Consider the following 23,971-nt stretch of genomic DNA (forward strand, 5'->3'; position numbering starts at 1 on the left):
ATGTCCAGTGGTGGGGGGTATTAAAACATGTATTTCCACAGCAGCTGCAAATTTGAGGATCTGCTGATGGTGGATCACTTGTTACAAGCAAACCAACAAAGTATAGGTAGATTTCACTGTGATGGGACTGGAAAGGATGTGCTGGGAAGGAGCATCGGACAGGTATCTTGTACTTTTCTCAAGCAAATTTTTCTTTTAATATAGAATCCTGCATAAGAGAAATTCATTTAATTACTTGTGGTTTGTCTTCTTACTTTTATTCCATCTGTCCTTTACAAAAAACAGTCTATTTCATTGTTTTATTGTATATTCTTGCAGTCATAGTGTCTGTTGCATACATAAATGTCTTCTGACGACATAAATTCATTGTCAAGCTCAGTATAAATTTTTATTATTGTTTTTCGCTCTTTACACATAATTGAAATACTATTTATACTGCAAAGTGAAACAATACATTTTATTATATTTCATTGTACAGGATTCATTAAGATTTCTTCTTGTTTTCAGTTTCTGTGTTAGTGATCTTTTTCATATTGGCATTTTTCCTTTCCTTAATTCCTTTGTCATGCTTCCTTGCTTCAGACTCTGTACTGTGAATGTCATGCTTTCTGCCTTTTTGACCTGATTTTCTGTTTATAACATTTGAACTACTAAGCTGACTATTGCTCTTCACTGTGTCATGTTTTTTAGTTTCCAGGTAACACAACCATACAGCAATAATTTGTGGTAGAACAGCTGTGAGAATATTTGTTGCCCAAAATAAAGAAAATGCTGTGAGATCCTTAAGGCTTGGCATCTGATGCTCTTTTAATGTTGATAGATGAAGTGACATTCCAATTTGTGCTGCGCCGGCCTGAAATGAAATGCAATGTCTCTTTTCCATGAAAAACACTATTAAAGTAGAGATTAATTTACAGAAGTATTTTTGGCAGGGAAGTAAAGCCCAAACTGCAACATTATCATTTAACCTTTTGGCTAGTGTGGATGCATTAACAAACTATTCCCCAGGTGCTGACACATCTATTTATGCTGTCTGCCTGGCTTCTGAGTGCTATGGACAGTTTCGTACATGGTTACACTAAGGTACCTGTTTGGGTCTCCCGTTGATGTTTTCAACTTTTCTTTATATTTCTGGCTGTGCTTCAGAATTTTCACTACAGTAAATAGTGGTCTCTTGATTGTCCTATTCTCCACAGTTGCAGTAATTTCAATTTTGCTAGTAAACTGACAGGTCACCCACTTGCACAGAAGAAGAAAGTTTAGAGAGAGAAAAAATGACCATAAGAATAATTTTTTGGTAGTGAAATCTGCAATGACTTATAAAGTATGATGAATCAACAGTCCTAAACCATATATTTCAGGAATTGTAACACTTGGCTCTAATAATCCTTCAACAGATGTTGATAATTCTTCTGATTCTGAAGCATCTGGAAGAAATGGCAGGACTCCTGTGACAGGAGAATGCTTTATTGAGAGGGAAAGAATTTTCAATCATTTATGCATATCTTTGATGACTTGGCTTCAGTACCTAAGAGTACATAAGTAATGGTTATGTTTTATGAATTTTCTAACACAAGAACTGATGACACATATAGTAGATTCACCAATTAATTTTACTAATACACCAAGGCAAATATTCAACTCTCTCCCTCCCTCCCTCCCTCTCTCCCTCTCTCTCTCTCTCTCTCTCTCTCTCTCTCTCTCTGTCTCTGTCTCTCTCTCTCTCTCTCTCTCTCTCTCATGGAAAAGGACAGGACAGGTTTAGAAAAAGGGGTAGAGTTTGGAAAACATACCAAGAATCCCAGGACAGGGGAGACTTATTGGATGGGATGAGAAGGAAAGACTGACATCTTTGCCATATGGACTCATGGTGAGCCTGACCTGTTAAAATTCCTGTAATTTCTAAATAGCTTCTGCCAATTAAATTTCACTTGGTCCTTTTCTGAACCCCATGCCTCTTTCCTGAAGTTAAGCTCATCCTCACCAAAGACAAGAACACATTTCTGTCCACATTAAACCTACTAATAAACAACAATACCTACATTTTGACAGTTGCCATCCTTTCCTTGTCAGACACTCTCTCCCATACAGCCTTGGCACTTGAGGCAAACATATTTGTTTGGATGCACGTATTTTACAGGAATACACTACCATTCTCACCTCAGCCTTCACTGGACGTATTCACCCCACCAACCTAGTTCAAATGCAGATTTCCTGGACCACCACAACCAATCCTGGTACTGCCAACCCCTTCAAAAAACAACTTCAGAGCACATTGTTTGTCACTCAGTGTTATTCTGCTCTTGAATGTATTAATCAGTTACTTTGATAAGGCCATGATGTCCTAAAATCAAGCCCTGAAATGAGATCCATTCTGTCAGATTTTGCCCACCACATCTAGAATAGTTTTTCATAGCTCTCCAGTCTTCACAATATCCTTGTCAGACCCTATGCTCCTTCTGCACCCATCTCCAAACCCTATGGCTCCTACCCCTGTGACTGTCCCTCCAGCAGGGCTTGCCCTATGCACCCTCCTACCACCACCTATATCATCAAAGCCACATGTGAAATGACGCAAGTCATATACCAGCTGTAATGTAAACACTGTTTGGCCTTTTGAATCAGGATGACTATCATCAAGTTATCAGTTAGAATTATATGGGCATAGGCAGAGGGTGTATACTGTAAACACACAATATCCTGTTGCAGAGCATGCTCTACAACATGACAGTCATGCCTGTTTCACCACATGTGCCATCTGGATTCTTCCTCATAGACACCAGTTTCTCAGAACTCCACAGGTGGGAGCTAGCGATACAACATGTTCTTGGTTGTCACCACCCACCTGGCCTTAATTTAAATTAATTTCTTCCATCTCAGCATTTCTTCACAGTGACTACTCCTTTCTTCACTCCATTTTAGTTTTCTACATCTTTCATTTTCTGACCTGTCTATTTTTCTCTTTCCCTCTCCCACCTCTATCAAATACAATGCACTTAACGTTTCAATCATATTAACTTGTTCATGATGTTTTAGCATATTACACTGTCTTCCACCTTTAAGCTCTTAGGTTTTCATATCTCATCTGGAACAGTCCCCAACAATCAACCTTTGCTTCTCATCCCATCCTATAAGTCTCCTCTGACCTGGGGTTCTGGGTGTCTTTCTTGAACTCTCCCCTTTTTCTTAAACCTCTCCTGTCTTTCTCCTTCACCGCTCTTCCTTCCCCTTCAACCCTTCTGCCAGAAGAAGGAGCCACTGGCTCCGAAAGCTTGCATACCTAAAACCTTTTTTTATGTGTGTTCTCCTGCCACCACTTGGCGAGTAGATTTTTTTTATCTATCCAATTAAATTATATTGCCAAAACACACTGAAGCACCAAAGAAACTGGAATAGGCATGTGTATTCAAATACAGAGACATGTAAACAGGCAGAATAAGGCATTGCAGTCGGCAACACCTATATGAGACAACAAGTGTCTGGTGCAGTTTTTAGATCAGTTACAGTGCTACAATGGCAGGTTATCAAGATTTAAGTGAGGCTGAACGTGGTATTAGAGATGACTCACAAGAAATGGGACACAGTATCTCCGATGTAGTGATGAAGTGGCAATTTTCCTGTACGACCCTTTCACAAGGGTACCATGAATATCAGGAATCTGGTAAAACATCAGACCTCCAACACCACCGCAGCGAGAAAAAGATCCTGCAGGAACGGGATGAGTGACGACTGAAGAGAATTCTTCAACATGACAGAAATGCAACCCTTGCTGCAGATTTCAATGTCGGGCCATCAGCAAGTGTCAGCAAGTGCACCATTCAATGAAAAATCATCGATATGGGCTTTCAGAGCTGAAGGCCCACTCATGTACCCTTGATGACTGCATGACACAAAGTTTTACACATGGTCTGTGCCCATCAACACCAACATTCGACTGTCGATGACTGGAAACATGTTGCTTGGTCAGCCAAGTCTTGTTTCAAATTGTATCAAGTGGATGGACGTGTATGGGTTTGGAGACAACCTCATGAATCTATGGAACCTGCATGTCAGCAGGGGACTGTTCAAACTGGTGAAGGCTCTGTAATGGTTTGTGGCATGTGCAGCTGGAGTGATATGGGACCCCTGATGTGTCTATGTATGTAAGCATCCTGTCTGATCACCTGCATCCATTCATGTCCATTGTGCATTCCGATGGACTGGAGCAATTCCAGCAGGACATGCAACACCCCACATGTCCAGAATTGCTAAAGAATGGCCTCAGGAGCATTCTTTTGAGTTTAAACACTTGTGCTGGTCACCAAACTTCCTAGGCATGAACATTGAGCCTATCTGGGATGCCTTGCAATGTGCTATTCAGAAGAGATCTCCACCCCCTCGTACTCTTACGGATTTATGGACAGCCCTGCAGGATTCATGGTGTCAATTCCCTCCAGCTCTAATTCAGACAATTAGTCAAATGCATGCCACGTCACATTGCGGCACTTCTGTGTGGCCAATGAGGCCTTAAACGATATTAGACAGCTGTAGCAGTTTCTTTGGCTCTCCTGTGTATACACACTAGATATGGACTATTATATAAGAACATTGAAGAATACTGATGACCAGAAGAAGGACTACAAAGAAATATTTTTAAATTAAACCAAATCTGTCAAAATTATAATCTAAAAATACATAAGAAAGAGAAAAGTAATGACATTCCAAGGAAAACAATAGGTGTGATCAATAAATATTGATAGAAAACAAAATAAATGAGCAAATAAAGTCATATTCACTACCTGGGCTCTGACATATCTTTTCATTATTACAAGGAAATAAAGAATAAGAAAGCAAAATTCCAAGGTGTCTGTGGAACAGTAAAAATAACACTATACACTGACTTGCTGTTCCATTGTTACTTACACACCTGATGCTTGATAGCAACCAATATAGATGTAAATTGAATTGCGAGATCAGGAATGAAATTCCTCACATCAGTTAAACTTATAAAGTAGAATATAGATTGAGAAAATAAGAAATTACAAAAGAGCTTAAAATACTTGCAGTAAAAAATAAATAAATAAATAAACGTACATAAGCAGAAATGGAAGGAACATGTAGACAGAATGCAACAAGGCAGTTGTCCTAAAAAAGCTTTGTATTATATACCCAAGGGGCTAGGGAAATGATAGGGCTAAGAAGCTGACATTGAAACAGGTTCTTTGTACCTAATATATGAATGTGGATAAAGATAAAAGTGATGATTTCTTGTAACATTGGTTCACAGCTTCCATAAAGTTTTTAAATGACGTCATGTTCTCTTTTAGCTATGACTGTTTTTATTTCACTTTTACTTTTTTTATATTTGTGCGATTTTTGAGCAGTTACAAAGGCATAATACAACATACTGAGACAAATATGAGATTAACCGTATGTATAACAAATTTTCGCAGTTTGTTAACATTCACATCTGACAAGATTTGATGTTATATTATGCCATAAACAAAGGTTAAAAATAATGCTCCTGTAGGACTATATTACTCTTGATAATACTATAGTCATAGGTTATTATTAATGACATTGGTAGGTTTGTTAATAACTTAGCAGTGAAAAACACTACTCGCTGAACGTAAGAAGCACACATGTGCTGAAACCTCCCCCCCCCCCCCCCCCTCCCCCCCCCACCCCATACACACAAAACTATGTAGCTTCACTGTCAGTAGTTCTAATCGGTGAGTGGTGATCTTTGTGCCTAAATTATTTATATCCTACCAGAACTTTACGACCAAATGTATAAGGAGATTCATTATTGTTATTCATGTTGAAGTCAGTCAAAGTGGAGCAGAAATAACTGTTTAAGATGTATGTGCATCAAAGAGTAACTAGTCAGCAGTACATTATTGATCATGATATTCCATTTTATTTCCAGTAGTCGTGAGTGGATTTTGTACATCTCAACAGGAGTTTATGTATATGAAAGTATGTACTTATTGTACACTAGTTTGAATGTCTTAAACAGGCTAGACAATTTTTATTTCTGAGGTCCATTTGTTCACTGATTGTATATTTTGCTCGCTGTTAGAAGGTGGTATAAATCTCAATATCTTCTGGAGTCTCCATTACTCTTCCCCTTATTCATCCTAAGCAGTAACTTCAAAGATTCCTCAATGCTGCTGATGAAAAGAAATTGTAGTTTTGCAGATGTGCACTAAATACAGATTTACAATTCTCACTTACATTTGTGTGCTCTCTGAATCTGATGTTGGTGGGGGCAGGGGGAGAGGGAAAAGGTTCCATGTTATCACTACCTAACCAATGACTTTGTATTTCTCTTTTTCAGAAAAGTTTTTCTTTCTAGTGCTTGTCTGTAATTTATAACCTCTTTACTTCTGCCATAATCATTTATTTTACTGCCCAAATAGCAAAACTTGTCTACCACTTTTAGTGTCTCATTTATTAATCTAAAACCTTCAGCATCAGGGGATGTAACTCAACTTCACTCCATTCCCTTTGTTTTATTTTTGTTGCTGTTCCTCCATTAACCTCTTTTCAAGATGCTGTCCATTCCAATCAATTGATGTTCCATATATTTTTCCCAACTCTAACAGAGTCACAGTGTCACTGGCAAGACTCGAAGTATTTATTTCTTCTTCCTGAACTTTTAATCCTTTTTTAAATTTCTCTTTCCAGGCAAGACACATAGTCTGCCCTCCTAGCTTCCATTCTGCTGTCCTCTCCATATGTCCCTAATTAGCACATTTACTGCTTGCTCTATGTAGAGATTCAATAAATTGCACAATAGACTACAACCCTGTCTCATTCCGTTCTCCATTACTGCCTCTCACATTTCCATTTTGGCAAGGTCATTCAATGTACTAACCACCAATCTTGTTCTTGGTTGGCCATTCCTTATGGTGGAATGCAATCTTCCTTTCATTAATTGAACCAACAGATATACTTACCTCTGGTTACATTAATTGATATTGAAAGAATAATCAAGTCATTTAAAAATAAAATGTCCACTGGTGTGGACAATATTTCTAGTAAAATATTGAAATATTGTTGTAAATATACATAAGTTCAGTCTTATGTAATGTGTTCAACGCATCTTTGCAAGAAGGAATTGTTCTCGATAGACTAAAACTAGCTGTAGTGATACCCCTCTTTAAAAATGGTGACGAAAACAGTGTCACAAACTATCGCCCAGTTTCCCTTCTAACTATCCTTTCAAAAATTCTTGAAAGACTTGTGCACAGATTGATTGTCAGTCATCTCAACTTCCACAATATCTTCAACAATAGTCAATATGGGTTTCATTTCATGCTGGTTTTGGTACACAACAAGCAATATTTTCCTTTAATAATGAAGTTTTGGAAGCCATTAACAAACAAATGTTTCCAGGTGTGACTTTAGTGATCACTCAAAAGCCTTCAAGAGGGTGTTTGACTGTTTTCTGGAAATTGTCTTAAATGATTAATTATGTCATTTTATACTCCTAACATGCTTTTTTCCCTCTTGAATTTAAGTATTCTTTTATGAAAATGGAAATGAGATTCAAATAATTTCAAATGGCCACTAAAACACTCCTTTCAAGTCATTTGATGCCTGTAACATTACCGATTAGCTCGCTGCTCCTACTGTCATAATGTAAGTTCACAATGATGTCTTGCTTTGGAACTTACGTTTCAGAAAATGGGTTACAAATGGTATGTAGTACCATACTGTACAACTACATCTACAAAAATTCATGAAAAGTTGTTTTTGAGTGTTCCAGAGAATGAGAAGATGCATAAAATGTGGTTGCACTGTAACGGAAAATTGGCACCACGTGGACACACAAGTTCACTAACTTAATTAAAAGTGTTTTTTACTCTCAAGTTTTCATCAACTTATTTCTGAGATATGTTCTCCCATTGTTACAATGAAGGATATCATCATTCAATGAAATTAAACTGCTAATGAAAATTGTCATTTTAGATAACTACATCTCAATTATTCAGTAGCTTAGTTGTTAGAGTGGTAAACTGTCAAATTTTATACATTGATGTCCATAGATCGCTGATTCAAATCTAACAAAAAACATTTTAACTTATTTGTAAAACAACTCAACATTCCTCTTACATGAAAACCATATCCCAACTGCAAAACTTCACCACGCCAATCAGAAATAGAATAGTATTGTGTTTTCCTCACTGTTTACATGCACTTACATTTGTGATAACTATTCACACACATCACATTCAAAAAGATGTTTTCTAGTTAATGTAACCACACACTTCTTACTTTATTAGAAATAGTGTTTTTATCTTTGTACTGTCTAGCTAGGCTCCTTATTTTTTAAAAGTTTTGCTGTTTCATCATCTTACATAAATTTTTTTACATTTTTTTAAAGTTTTGCTGTTTCATCATCTTACATAAAGATGCCGCCCCCATGAACCATTGACCTTGCCATTGGTGGGGAGGCTTGCGTGCTTCAGCGATACAGATAGCTGTACCATAGGTGCAACCACAACGGAGGGGTATCTGTTGAGAGGCCAGACAAATGTGTGGTTCCTGAAGAGGGGAAGCAGCCTTTTCAGTAGTTGCAGGGGAAACAGTCTGGAAGATTGACTGATCTGGCCTTGTAACACTAACCAAAATGGCCTTGCTGTGCTGGTACTGCGAACGGCTGAAAGAAAGGGGAGGGCATGCAGCTTTACTGTACGGTTAAATGATGATGGCGTCCTCTTGGATAAAATATTCCAGAGGTAAAATAGTCCCCCATTCGGATCTCTGGGCGGGGACTACTCGAGAGACTGTTGTTATCAGGAGAAAGAAAACTGGCGTTCTACGGATCGGAGCATGGAATGTCAGATCCCTTAATCGGGCAGGTAGGTTAGAAAATTTAAACAGGGAAATGAATAGGTTAAAGTTAGATATAGTGGGAATTAGTGAAGTTCGGTGGCAGGAGGAACAAGACTTCTGGTCAGGTGACTACAGGGTTATAAACACAAAATCAAATAGGGGGAATGCAGGAGTAGGTTTAATAATGAATAGGAAAACAGGAATGCGGGTAAGCTACTACAAACAGCATAGTGAACGCATTATTGTGGCCAAGATAGACACGAAACCCACACCTACTACAGTAGTACAAGTTTATATGCCAACTAGCTCTGCAGATGACGAGGAAATTGAAAAAATGTATGATGAGATAAAAGAAATTACTCAGATAGTGAAGGGAGATGAAAATTTAGTAGTCATGGGTAACTGGAATTCGGTAGTAGGAAAAGGGAGAGAAGGAAACGTAGTAGGTGAATATGGATTGGTGGGAAGAAATGAAAGAGGAAGCCGCCTGGTAGAATTTTGCACAGAGCACAACTTAATCATAGCTAACACTTGGTTCAAGAATCATAAAAGAAGGTTGTATAATGGAAGAATCCTGGAGATACTAAAAGGTATCAGATAGATTATATAATGGTAAGACAGAGATTTAGGAACCAGGTTTTAAATTGTAAGACATTTCCAGGGGCAGATGTGGACTCTGACCACAATCTGTTGGTTATGAACTGTAGATTAAAACTGAAGAAACTGCAAAAAGGTGGAAATTTAAGAGGATGGGACCTGGATAAACTGAAAGAACCAGAGGTTGTTCAGAGTTTCAGGGAGAGCATAAGGGAACAATTGGCAGGAATGGGGGAAAGAAATACAGTAGAAGAAGAATGGGTAGCTTTGAGGGATGAAATAGTGAAGGCAGCAGAAGATAAAGTAGGTAAAAAGATGAGGGCTAGTAGAACTCCTTGGGTAACAGAAGAAATATTGAACTTAATTGATGAAAGGAGAAAATATAAAAATGTAGTAAATGAAGCAGGCAAAAAGGAATACAAACGTCTCAAAAATGAGATCAACAGGAAGTGCAAAATGGCTAAGCAGGGATGGCTAGAGGACAAATGTAAGGATGTAGAGGCTTATCTCACTAGGGGTAAGATAGATACTGCCTACAGGAAAATTTAAGAGACCTTTGGAGAAAAGAGAACAACTTGTATGAATATCAGGAGCTCAAATGGAAACCCAGTTCTAAGCAAAGAAAGGAAAGTAGAAAGGTGGAAGGAGTATATAGGGGGTCTATACAATGGCGATGTACTTGAGGACAATATTATGGAAATGGAAGAGGATGTAGATAAAGATGAAACGGGAGATAGGATACTGCATGAAGAGTTTGACACAGCACTGAAAGACCAAAGTCGAAACAAGGCCCCGGGCGTAGACAACATTTCATTAGAACTACTGACAGCCTTGGGAGAGCCAGTCCTGACAAAACTCTACCATCTGGTGAGCAAGATATATCAGACAGGCAAAATACCCTCAGACTTCAAGAAGAATATAATAATTCCAATCCCAAAGAAAGCAGGCGTTGACAGATGTGAAAATTATTGAACTATCAGTTTAATAAGTCACAGCTGCAAAATACTAACGCGAATTCTTTATAGACGAATGGAAAAACTGGTAGAAGCCGACCTTGGGGAAGATCATTTTGGATTCCGTAGAAATATTGGAACACATGATGCAATACTGACCCTACGACTTATCTTAGAAGCTAGATTAAGGAAAGGCAAACCTACGCTTCTAGCATTTGTAGACTTAGAGAAAACTTTTGACAATGTTGACTGGAACACTCTCTTTCAAATTCTGACGGTGGCAGGGGTAAAATACAGGGAGCGAAAGGCTATTTACAATTTGTACAGAAACCAAATGGCAGTTATAAGAGTCGAGAGACAGGAAAGGGAAGCAGTGGTTGGGAAGGGAGTGAGACAAGGGTGTAGCCTATCCCCAATGTTATTCAATCTGTATATTGAGCAAGCAGTAAAGGAAACAAGAGAAAAATTCGGAGTAGGTATTAAAATCCATGGAGAAGAAATAAAAACTTTGAGGTTTACCGATGACATTGTAATTTTGTGGCACAACTTGACTAGAAGAAGGGATCGGTTGGTAGGACATGTTCTGAGGCATCAAGGGCTCACCAATTTAGTATTGGAGGACAGCGTGGAGGGTAAAAATCAAAGAGGGAGACCAAGAGATGAATACACTAAGCAGATTCAGAAGGATGTAGGTTGCAGTAGTTACTGGGAGATGAAGCAGCTTGCACAGGATAGAGTAGCATGGAGAGCTGCATCAAACCGGTCTCAGGACTGAAGACCACAACAACAAATAACATAAAGATGAAGTAAGTCTGCTTAAGATACTAAAGTTAGTTTTCACTAACAAACATTGCAGCCCTTACATTTGTCTCACCTGCACATTGTACAAAATTTATATCTCTCCTTATAGCCTAATCATCCTACACCTCATTGTACTGTGGACGTGTGGTGATATCTTCAATACTAGCAATGCTTTCAAAAACAAGTGAATTGTTTGTTCACAAAGTAAATGCATTTATCCTCTGATGTCCATTTCTCAGACTAAGGATGGTGAGCACCAACCAGGAGTAAGTGAAACTAAAGTGATAAGTTGCTAAGAGAGAAGGAAATCAGTGACTTCCAGTTGACAGTAAAGGAGTAAATTACTGCAGGAGTAAATTTTCATTTACTTCCAAAGTAAATTTATTCACTTCATTACTGGTGGAGAGCACCATTGAAGAGTACACTACTAAATTAGTAACTTAAGGAGGAAATAAGGGCAAAATTTACTCCTAGGCAGTAGTACGAGTAAAGTAAGAGTGCAAGGTGCGAACTTTGGGTTCTGTGTTTCAAGTGTCGAATTCTATGGATCACCTGCACAATGAAGAATATATGGACATACAGGAAGAGGTGAACATCCCAAGAATGAGGGTTGTAATGGAGAGAAGAGACCCATGTGGGATGTATAGCGACAGTGATTTCAAAGAGGGGTTTGGGTTTTGTAAGAAATCTTTTGAGTTGCTGCTTGGTATAGTGGAACCGTTACTGCAGCATAATTTTGACAGGAACCATACCTTGTCTCCTAGGCTGCAACTTCTTTGCGGACTGTAATTTTTTCACACAAGTACTTATAAAATAATAGCAGTGGATCTTATTAATATCCATCATACTACTGCTGGAAGAGCTTTTAACAGGGTGATAAACAGTTTAATTGCCTTGAAGCAACTATATGTGTCCATACCACAGAGCCAAGAAAATACATCAAAGAATAAAAAACTGGTGGATTCCCAAATGTCATAGGGGCCACAGATTGTGTACATATACCCATACTTTGTCCTTATGGAGCACAAGCAGAACTATACAGAAATTGCAAGAGGTCCTTTTCTATCAATACACAAATCATCTGTGATGGCAGTATGAAGATTTTGAATGTGGTAAGCCATTGGCTGGGTTCCATGCATGATGAACACATTTGGTACAATAGTAGAGTTTCTGCAGAATTTGAAAATGGACAATGTGATGGGTTGCTTGTTGCATATAATGGATACGCTTTCTCAAAACATCTTATGATGCCGGTGTTCTGAGCCCACACAGGAGTCGAACGACACTACAATAGAGCCCATATTGCTACCTGATGTGTAATAGAGTGAGCATTCACTGTTTGGAAGAAACGTTCCCAAATTCTCACAAAAACAATGTCATGTAAACCAAACAAGTGTGGGAATTATAAATAATAGATTTCAGCTATCAGTCATCCTTTTTAAAATTTATTGGCAGATCTAGATTTCAGTTATAAACTAGTCATTCTCAATGCACTATCATTTTTGATCAATGCATGTAATGCTTGTTGGTCAGGCTTCATCCACAGTTCATTGAACTTATTCATAATTTCATTTTAAGAGTATGTATTCTTCCATGATTTCTCTTTGTCTTTCTATTAATAACATTTTTGCATTGTATTCCTCTTGTATTAAATGCAGTTATAAGGAATGAAGCTCATCTGCTTTTTACAACAACTCTCAGTTCTTCACTACAACCGCATGTTCTCTCCCTCTTTTGCTGGGTGCATCTTCTGACAAGCTTCCACCAGAGAATGCAGGCCAAGGTTCATAACTATGGGATAAAGTTCCACCATCAGCAGTTTCATTGCTACCTTCAGAGCAGTTATCATCATCAAAGTTGCTTGAAGGTATCACATTATTTTCAGATGTGTCATTGTCATTAACTCTGGCTATCCCCTCGAAAACTCGTGGCATCATATCAACAACCATCTAGCTTATATCTTCATCTCACCTACTCCACCACCAGTTTGAAATTGTTCTCAATTACATTTAGCTTTCATTTTCTTTGGTTCCACTTTCATGTCCTTCCAAATTACTTTAAGCTGCTCTTGTGGTTTTTGTGTAAGAGCTTCTGTCATTGTATTTGACATGTATTTCTTTCCCAAGCATCCTTTTCAGCCTGTTAACATTGTGCTTTTTAGATTCAATAGTAGTTATGTATTTTTTCATTATTTCAGCAAACTTCTCTTTTTCATTTTCTGGTATGTTTTTATAACTTTTCTTGGCTGCCTCCGTGTTGCTGCTAGCTCGTATCTCAAACTGGCGCTTAAATTAATACATGTCACCAACCAACAATGGGCACTGGTAGCTGCAGATGGCAGAGTTAACAACAGATTTATCCATTAATAGCAAGTTTCTTCTTCACAATACACAGAACTTATCATTAATTAGTACAACAGCATTTAGGTTTTCCAATTTTAATAATTCAATTTAATAATCCTTTCTAGCTTCTAAAATTATAGTGATGAACATAAATTACTCAAAAGGTGATGCAGTGATGCCTGCCAACAATCAGTATTTTCTGAGAGGGAACATAATGCACATGCCAGCAGTGTGCAGAAATGGCTTACTTCTTTAATAAAAAGGTATTATTACTTTAGTTACAACTAAAGAAGTAACTAGAAATTGAGCTCTCCAACAGTTACTAAAAGAGTATATTACTACAGAAGTTACTGTAGCAATCAGTTCTTACCAACACTATTTTCGTATTTTGTGTAAAACTTTCAAAAATATATGACCTGTGTGACCTCTATCACTGTAGTCGAATGCATCATCCATTGCGCCACAGAATGCCTGGCGGATGCACTACCTCTGGTAAGTACTTTCTACACAGAATATCAGTACCTAGTTTTACCAAGAGTAATTTTGTTGTGCTTTGCGTCGTAATTCATGACTGATAGTCGACAATCTAGTCACAACATATGAACCCATTTGCAAAATTTCTACAATTCCTTAGTTTCGAGTGAGTTTAATAATGTTCCAGGGACCAGGGAAGAGAATGTCTACCTTTGCACATATTACTGTTCTAAATGGGTGGAGCATAAATGCATCAACTTTTGCTAGGCTTCCTATATAAGTGTTCACAAAATTCCTTTCTACTGTTACTTAAAAGCTATAATTGCACTTTCCATCACTAAATAAGTAAACTGTTTATAATAGAAGCATGTAAAAACCTCATAATTTAGGCTAATGTTCTATAACACAATTACAGTTTCATCTATAATCTGGGGGAACCATCCTCTCGCTTACCACCTCCTTACAGTACATGTTTTTCCTTTTTGACCTCTGTAAAAACTTTTCTCTATACAAAGACAACAGTGAATATCATGACTACAACACAAGAAACAAACAGTCTACACATTGAATTGGAGTGTCTAAATCTGGTGCAAAAAGGAGCTTATTACTCCAGCATTAGGCTGTTTAATAGACTGCCACCACATATCAAATGTCTGCATAAACCATTATCAAATTTCAAACAAATCCTGAAAGAGTACCTAACAGAGAAATCTTTTTATACAGTCAATGAATTTATGAGAGAAAATGAGTACCTTCTCTAAATTTATGGTTGTTTTACAAATACTTTTAAATGCACTATAATAGATATATAATAATTTGGTTTTCTGTGTTCATGTACGTATTTATTGTATTATTTAGCTTACTTTTGCATCATCTGTATATTCCAGATCCTTCCTAAGTGTTATGCAATATTCTGTTAGTTGGATATAAGTTCTATACCTGGTATTTTATTTACAATGTATCTTTTATTGTATTTATGTAAATTGGCCTATATCTGATCCTGCCTCGATGTACCACGCTATATTGACTGGATACATGTTCCTTATTAGACACCTTATTTACATAGCATCTTTTATAGCATTTATATAAGTTATGTCTGAAATATATACAATTTGACACGTTTCACATCCTTGCATTTTACTTGGTAACTGGATCTGCGGAACATGAAATAAATAAAAATATAAATATATATTCTGTTTGCTATTCTGCCATCTGCCATCCTATCCATATGTCCTTAGCCAGCACATATACTGCTTACTCTATATACAGATTCAACAAACAACACAATACACTATAATCCTGTCTCACTCCAGTCTCTATTATTGCTTCTCCTATATGTCTTTTGACTCTTAGAGCTGTAGTCCAATTTCTGACAATCTGTTGAAACAAGTCTTACCTGCAATTCTATGTTTTCACTTGGTAGTTCATCATTGCACAGCCATTGTATTTTTGAAATTTATTAATAGTGTGCATCTCTGTGTCTGCCAAATTTTGTTTCCAGTTTCTCCACAATATTTTGACATGTGACCAAGCCATCTTCTTCAGGTGCTGTGGGTTTTGATGTTATTAGTGTTTGCCGTCTGGACTCCAACCAGACTGTGAGCTTTTGTCGGTCTCAGGCCACTATTTATAGCTGAGTTCAATTCCTGATGTCTATTGTACCCTATGATACTCTTTTGTTGTAATCTAGTAACTTGACTTACAAAACCCAGAGCCTTGTCAGGTGTCTGATTGTTTTCAGTCAGGTGACTGTCTGGACTTGTGATTCTTGTGTGATGTGGGTTTTGGACTCTGTTTCTGAACACTAAAGGTGGACTCTGTCTCAGTTTTACCTGTGAGGAACTGTGATGATTTTTACCACAAATAAGCACTTAGAATATAGAATTGTGTGTCAGTTTGACTCTAATTGGGAGCAAGTTAGTCTGCAGTTTAATTTCCTTTAGTAATTAGTAGTGAACATAGTTAACGTTTTCCTGCAGTTTTTCAGTTCATTAAATTCTATATCACGAGTTTGCTTGCTGCTGTACTGCGGACTGAGTCACTTTCAAACACTTATTGAAATAGTTGGTTTCACAAGTCTTTGAGTTTATGTAAACATTTTAAAGACAATAAGCTTTTATCAGTGAAAACTGAAACATTGTAATTGCTAGTCATCATTCACATAATTTGCACCTGGATAATGCCTAGTGATTAATTGTCTTACTGGTTAATAGCAGGAGCAATTTTATTTCATTATTTCAATTAATAATGTGCATGGGAAAAGGACGCTCAGTTTTTCATCCTCAATGAAGACAACGAGAGCCATTGTATTTAATTCACAGTCCAACAATATTTTTCGTCATACCTCTCTGTATGTCTGTAACTAGCACATTACAGGGCTATTACAAATGATTGAAGCGATTTCATAAATTCACTGTAGCTCCATTCATTGACATATGGTCACAACACACTACAGATACATAGAAAAACTCATAAAGTTTTGTTCGGCTGAAGCCACACTTCAGGTTTCTGCCGCCAGGGCGCTCGAGAGCGCAGTGAGACAAAATGGCGACAGGAGCCGAGAAAGCGTATGTCGTGCTTGAAATGCACTCACATCAGTCAGTCATAACAGTGCAACGACACTTCAGGACGAAGTTCAACAAAGATCCACCAACTGCTAACTCCATTCGGTGATGGTATGTGCAGTTTAAAGCTTCTGGATGCCTCTGTAAGGGGAAATCAATGGGTCGGCCTGCAGTGAGCGAAGAAACGGTTGAACACGTGCGGGCAAGTTTCACGCGTAGCCCGCGGAAGTTGACGAATATAGCAAGTAGGGAGCTAAACGTACCACAGCCGATGGTTCGGAAAATCTTACGGAAAAGGCTAAAGCAGAAACCTTACCGTTTACAATTGCTACAAGCCCTGACACCCGATGACAAAGTCAAACGCTTTGAATTTTCGGCGCGGTTGCAACAGCTCATGGAAGAGGATGCGTTCAGTGCGAAACTTGTTTTCAGTGCTGAAGCAACATTTTTTCTTAATGGTGAAGTGAACAGACACAATGTGCGAATCTGGGTGTAGAGAATCCTCACGCATTTGTGCAGCAAATTCGCAATTCACCAAAAGTTAACGTGTTTTGTGCAATCTCATGGTTTAAAGTTTACGGCCCCTTTTTCTTCTGCAAAAAAAACGTTACAGGACACGTGTATTTGGACATGCTGGAAAATTGGCTCATGCCACAACTGGAGATCGACAACGCTGACTTCCTCTTTCAACAGGATGGTGCTCCACCGCACTTCCATCATGGTGTTTGGCATTTCTTAAACAGGAGATTGGAAAACCGATGGATTGGTCGTGGTGGAGATCATGATCAGCAATTCATGTCATGGCCTCCACGCTCTCCCGACTTAACCCCATGCAATTTCTTTCTGTGGCGTTATGTGAAAGATTCAGTGTTTAAACCTCCTCTACCAAGAAATGTGCCAGAACTGCGAGCTCGCATCAACAATGCTTTCGAACTCATTGATGGGGACATGCTGCGCCGATTGTGGGAGGAACTTGATTATTGGCTTGATGTCTGCCAAATCACTAAAGGGGCACATATCGAACATTTGTGAATGCCTAAAAAAACTTTATGAGTTTTTGTATGTGTGTACAAAGCATTGTGAAAATATCTCAAATAATAAAGTTACTGTAGAGCTGTGAAATCACTTCAATCATTTGTAATAACCCCGTATATCTTTTCCTTGTATGAGTTACTTTAGTTCATGGTTATATCTTACTCTCTGCTTCTCTCACAGGCCCATAGATTAGAGTCTATATCCGCTTCTGCGAATTTTTTTGCAATTTAAAATTTGGTTTGTTAATCTCTGTATTACTGCTAAATAATTTATCTCAAATCTTCTGGTAACTACAGCTCTCTTCTATGCAAACAATATTCTTTCATGAGTCTTACACCAAGTGTTAGCAATAGATTACATTGTACTGGGTGCAAAATTCAAGTCAGAAAGCATCCCTTTTTCTGTATGCCCATCTTTCTAGTGCTGGTCACGGAATTTGGCTGTTTGATATAGGATGTCAAATTAAACACCTTTCAGCCATCAATTTTCAACCTTATTTTATTAGACAACCAGTCTCAGCATTTTACCACGCCATCTCCAGGCCCCTGACCGAAGTGTAGGAATAATCAATCACAAGTGAAGTAGATTATTCCTATACATTGGCCAGGGGCCTGAAGATTGTGTAATAAAATGCTGAAACTGGTTGCCTAATAAAATAAGGTTGAAATTGACGACTGAAAGGTGTTTAATTTGGCTTCCCTTTTTATTCCTTTCCATAAGTCCATGTTCTCCTCCTTCCTTTTGCTACTATGAAATATCAGTATCATATTACAATTAAATTTTCATCCCTTTGAAGGTACTTAATAATTTAATTTATCTCATTATACACTTTTTTCAATCTCTTCACTATCTGCTGAGCTAGGAGGCCTACCTACTTCTACAGTGGCTTTGTGGTCTCTCTTGCCTGTAATGTTACATTCAAGATGCTGTTCATCATAATTTACCCACATTCCTACTTTGTTGTTCATTATTAGACCTGTTACTATATCAGTGCCTTACAGAAATCCAACAATGTTAGAAAAGATAGATTGCTACTTGCTGTTAAGAAGACTCATCAAGTTGCAGACAGACACGATTACAAAACACTCACACGCAGCTTTGAGCAACAGCAGATAAAGGTTTCACCACTGTTGTTATATCCTGACCTAATTGTCCTACCTGCAGACAAAGGTTCCACCTGGTTCCTACCTGGAATTTCCATCATTTGATTTTTGCCTTACAGAAATCCAGTTCTTTCTGCCCCCACACTTCACTAATTCCCACTGTTGCTAGCTTCAGCCTATCCATTTATCTTTTCCAAGTTCTCTAGCCTACTTACATGATTAACAGCTCCATGCTCTAACTCATAGGATATAGGATTTGCTTTTTCCTGGTGACAGTATCTTCCTGAGTGAGCCTGGCTCTGAAGTCTGCATGGGAGACTATTTAACTTACAGAATATTTTGCCATAAAGGATACCATCATCATGAAATCAGATAGTAGAGCTGAATGTCCTAGATACATTGCCTGATCAATGATGTCTAATAAATGATTGCCTGATAAAAAAGGGAAGCACCACGGAGAGGAGGAAACAAAGTGAAATTTCACAGGTTAAGAGTACATGTAATGGTATTTCAGTGATTACAGAAATGAGCCCACTTAGTATGATGCTGCAGTCCCCCTGGCTTGGATGAATGCACTGATTTAGTTTGCAAAGGTGTCACAAAATGAATGTATCCTTTCTTTAGGCAGGCTCACCCTAAACTGATCCTTCATGTACTTGGTCTGGGTACCACCACTGAGTTAGAGTATGTCTGACATATGTTCCATTAGGGACAAATGTGGAGATTTTCGCAGACATGGGAGTACTTCAACATCACACAGACAGTTAATAACCACATGTGCCATGTGTAGATAAGCATTATCTTGTCACATGACAGATAATACAAATAGACTCAGGATATGTGCACCATACCATAGTGCCATCAGTGTTCCCTCAGTCAATATCAGCTGTGACCTGAAGTCATACCCCATGGCTTTCCATGCCATCACCCCAGGAGTAATACTGTTGTGCTTCTCCAAAACATTGGAAGAATGAGACCTCTCCCCATGTCACTATCACACTCACCAACAATGGTCATTTGGCAAAGTGCAGAACCTCAATTTATTGCTGAACACAATTAGACATCATTGATCAGCATTCTATGATCTGGTCACAGCACCACTCCAAAAGCAGCCACTTGTGTTGTGGTGTTAATGGCAGCCTATGCATGGGAGAGTAATTCCCCAATCCAGCAGAAGCTAGTCTCCAACCAAGGTGCAGGGTCACACAGAGCATTGTAGAGAGTCCATTACTTCTTCTTGGATGGCAAGCACAGATGTGAACTGGTTAATTTGTACTTAGCACACAATATGATGATCCTCCCTTGTGGCAGTCATAAGAGGTTGACCAGAACATTGATGATGAAAACTGCTGTCCTCAAGCTCCCATAAATTCTGACACTGGGCCACTGTCACATCTGAATGCCCCACGAATCTGGATACTGCATGATTTGACCAGCCAGGCAAATGAAAAATCACAATCACGCCCCTTTTTAAACATTGTCCGGTGGTAATAATGTTGTCACAGGAGTCATTGTATCTTAATGCCCTTCACCGTGATAGCTCAGTATCTGGTAATGTTACCACTCCTTACATAGCCTACTAGGTCTGGTTACAACATTAAATATGAACAACATACATGCACCCTAATGGTTGTTCAACCTATCACACAGAATTGAAACTCTAACCAACCTCTTTGCCTTTACGTATGTCTGCCTGTGTCTGTATATGTGCTGATGGATATGTGTGTGTGTGCGCGAGTGTATACCTGTCCATTTCTCCCCCTAAGATAAGTCTTTCGGCTCCTGGGATTGGAATGACTCCCTACCCTCTCCCTTAAAACCCACATCCTTTCGCCTTTCCCTCTCCTTCCCTCTTTCCTGATGAAGCAACCTTGGGTTGCGAAAGCTTGAAATTTGTGCACTCAATTGTGCAATCACGTCATCAACACAGATTTTCTGTGAACGTTTGGGCAGGCATTGTAGGTGATGTCTTGATTGGGCCCCATGTTCTTCCACCTACGCTCAATGGAGCACGTTATCATGATTTCATACTGGATATTCTACCTGTGCTGCTAGAACATGTGCCTTTACAAGTATGACACAGCATGTGGTTCATGCACGATGGAGCTCCTGCACATTTCAGTCGAAGTGTTCGTACGCTTCTCAACTACAGATTCGGTGACCAATGGATTGGTAGAGGTGGACCAATTCCATGGCCTCCACGCTCTCCTGACCTCAACCCTCTTGACTTTCATTTATGGGGGCATTTGAAAGCTCTTGTCTACGCAACCCCGGTACCAAATGCAGAGACTCTTTGTGCTCATATTGTGGACGGCTGTGATACAATACGCCATTCTCCAGGGCTGCATCAGCACATCAGGGATTCCATGCGACGGAGGGTGGATGCATGTATCCTCACTAACGGAGGAAATTTTGAACATTTCCTGTAACAAAGTGTTTGAAGTCATCTGGTACATTCTCTTGCTGTGTGTTTCCATTCCATGATTAATGTGATTTGAAGAGAAGTAATAAAATGAGCTCTAACATGGAAAGTAAGCGTTTCCGGACACATGTCCACATAACATATTTTCTTTCTTTGTGTGTGAGGAATGCTTCCTGAAAGTTTGGCCGTACCTTTTTGTAACACCCTGTGTGTGTGTGTGTGTGTGTGTGTGTGTGTGTGTGTGTGTGTGTGTGTGTGTATATATATATATATATCTAAAAAGAAAGATGATGAAACTTACCAAACAAAAGCGCTGGCAGGTCGATAGACACACAAACAAACACAAACATACACACAAAATTCTAGCTTTCGCAACCAATGGTTGCCTCGTCAGGAAAGAGGGAAGGAGAAGGAAAGACAAAAGGATATGGGTTTTAAGGGAGAGGGTGAGGAGTCATTCCAATCCCGGGAGCGGAAAGACTTACCTTAGGGGGAAAAAAGGACAGGTATACTCGCACACACACACATATCCATCCACACATACACAGACACAAGCAGACATTTGTAAAGGCAAAGAGTTTGGGCAGAGATGTCAGTCGGGGCGGATGTACAGAGGCAAAGATGAAGTTGAAAGACAGGTGAGGTATGAGCGGCGGCAAATTGAAATTAGAAATTAGCGGAGATTGAGGCCTGGCGGATAGCGAGAAGAAAGGATATGCTGAAGGGCAAGTTCCCATCTCCGGAGTTCTGACAGGTTGGTGTTAGTGGGAAGTATCCAGATAACCCGGACGGTGTAACACTGTGCCAAGATGTGCTGGCCATGCACCAAGGCATGTTTAGCCACAGGGTGATCCTCATTACCAACAAACACTGTCTGCCTGTGTCCATTCATGCGAATGGACAGTTTGTTGCTGGTCATTCCCACATAGAACGCTTCACAGTGTAGGCAGGTCAGTTGGTAAATCACGTGGGTGCTTTCACACGTGGCTCTGCCTTTGATCGTGTACACCTTCCGGGTTACAGGACTGGAATAGGTGGTGGTGGGAGGGTGCATGGGACAGGTTTTACACCGGGGGCGGTTACAGGGGTAGGAGCCAGAGGGTAGGGAAGGTGGTTTGGGGATTTCATAGGGATGAACTAAGAGGTTGCGAAGGTTAGGTGGACGGCGGAAAGACACTCTTGGTGGAGTGGGGAGGATTTCATGAAGGATGGATCTCATTTCAGGGCAGGATTTGAGGAAGTCGTATCCCTGCTGGAGAGCCACATTCAGAATCTGATCCAGTCCCGGAAAGTATCCTGTCACAAGTGGGGCACTTTTGGGGTTCTTCTGTGGAAGGTTCCGGGTTTGAGGAGAGGAGGATGTGGCTCTGGTTATTTGCTTCTGTACCAGGTCGGGAGGGTAGTTACGGGATGCAAAAGCTGTTTTCAGGTTGTTGGTGTAATGGTTCAAGGATTCCGGACTGGAGCAGATTCGTTTGCCACGAAGACCTAGGCTGTAGGGAAGGGACCGTTTGATGTGGAATGGGTGGCAGCTGTCATAATGGAGGTACTGTTGCTTGTTGGTGGGTTTAATGTGGACGGACGTGTGAAGCTGGCCATTGGACAGGTGGAGGTCAACGTCAAGGAAAGTGGCATGGGATTTGGAGTAGGACCAGGTGAATCTGATGGAACCAAAGGAGTTGAGGTTGGAGAGGAAATTCTGGAGTTCTTCTTCACTGTGAGTCCAGATCACGAAAATGTCATCAATAAATCTGTACCAAACTTCGGGTTGGCAGGCCTGGGTAACCAGGAAGGCTTCCTCTAAGCGACCCATGAATAGGTTGGCATACGAGGGGGCCATCCTGGTACCCATGGCTGTTCCCTTTAATTGTTGGTATGTCTGGCCTTCAAAAGTGAAGAAGTTGTGGGTCAGGATGAAGCTGGCTAAGGTAATGAGGAAAGAGGTTTTAGGTAGGGCGGCAGGTGATCGGCGTGAAAGGAAGTGCTCCATCGCAGCGAGGCCCTGGACATGCGGAATATTTGTGTATAAGGAAGTGGCATCAATGGTTACAAGGATGGTTTCCGGGGGTAACAGACTGGGTAGGGATTCCAGGCGTTTGAGAAAGTGGTTGGTGTCTTTGATGAAGGATGGGAGACTGCATGTAATGGGTTGAAGGTGTTGATCTACGTAGGCAGAGATGCGTTCGGTGGGGGCTTGGTAACCAGCTACAATGGGACGGCCGGGATGATTGGGTTTGTGAATTTTGGGAAGAAGGTAGAAGGTAGGGGTGCGGGGTGTTGGTGGGGTCAGGAGGTTGATGGAGTCGGGTGAAAGGTTTTGTAGGGGGCCTAAGGTTCTGAGGATTCCTTGAAGCTCCGCCTGGACATCAGGAATGGGATTGCCTTGGCAAACTTTGTAAGTAGTGTTGTCTGAAAGCTGACGCAGTCCCTCAGCCACATACTCCCGATGATCAAGTACCACAGTTGTGGAACCCTTGTCCGCCGGAAGAATGACGATGGATCGGTCAGCCTTCAGATCACGGATAGCCTGGGCTTCAGCAGTGGTGATGTTGGGAGTAGGATTAAGGTTTTTTAAGAAGGATTGAGAGGCAAGGCTGGAAGTCAGAAATTCCTGGAAGGTTAGGAGAGGGTGATTTTGAGGAAGAGGAGGTGGGTCCCGCTGTGACGGAGGACGGAACTGTTCCAGGCATGGTTCAATTTGGATAGTGTCTTGGGGAGTTGGATCCTTAGGAGTAGGATTAGGATCATTTTTCTTCGTGGCAAAGTGATATTTCCAGCAGAGAGTACGGGTGTAGGACAGTAAATCTTTGACGAGGGCTGTTTGGTTAAATCTGGGAGTGGGGCTGAAGGTGAGGCC

At 39.8% G+C, this 23,971-nt stretch overlaps 1 protein-coding gene across 2 annotated transcripts in view; it reads right to left on the minus strand.

Annotated features, from left to right (window-relative positions):
• Positions 1 to 313: 313 nt before the first annotated feature.
• Positions 314 to 23,971, minus strand: part of LOC124790050 (transmembrane 6 superfamily member 1-like) — a 203,056-nt gene continuing 179,398 nt past the window's right edge. Inside the window, exon 5 of one of the 2 annotated variants that reach the window (XM_047257611.1) lies at positions 314 to 853. In XM_047257611.1, the coding sequence (XP_047113567.1) occupies positions 485 to 853 (369 nt within the window). In that variant the 3' untranslated portion in view covers positions 314 to 484. The remainder of the gene's footprint in view (positions 854 to 23,971) is intronic. The other variant, XM_047257610.1, reaches the window with a different exon arrangement.

This window comes from Schistocerca piceifrons, chromosome 3 (assembly GCF_021461385.2).
Source record: "Schistocerca piceifrons isolate TAMUIC-IGC-003096 chromosome 3, iqSchPice1.1, whole genome shotgun sequence".
NCBI classification, from domain to species: domain Eukaryota; kingdom Metazoa; phylum Arthropoda; class Insecta; order Orthoptera; family Acrididae; genus Schistocerca; species Schistocerca piceifrons.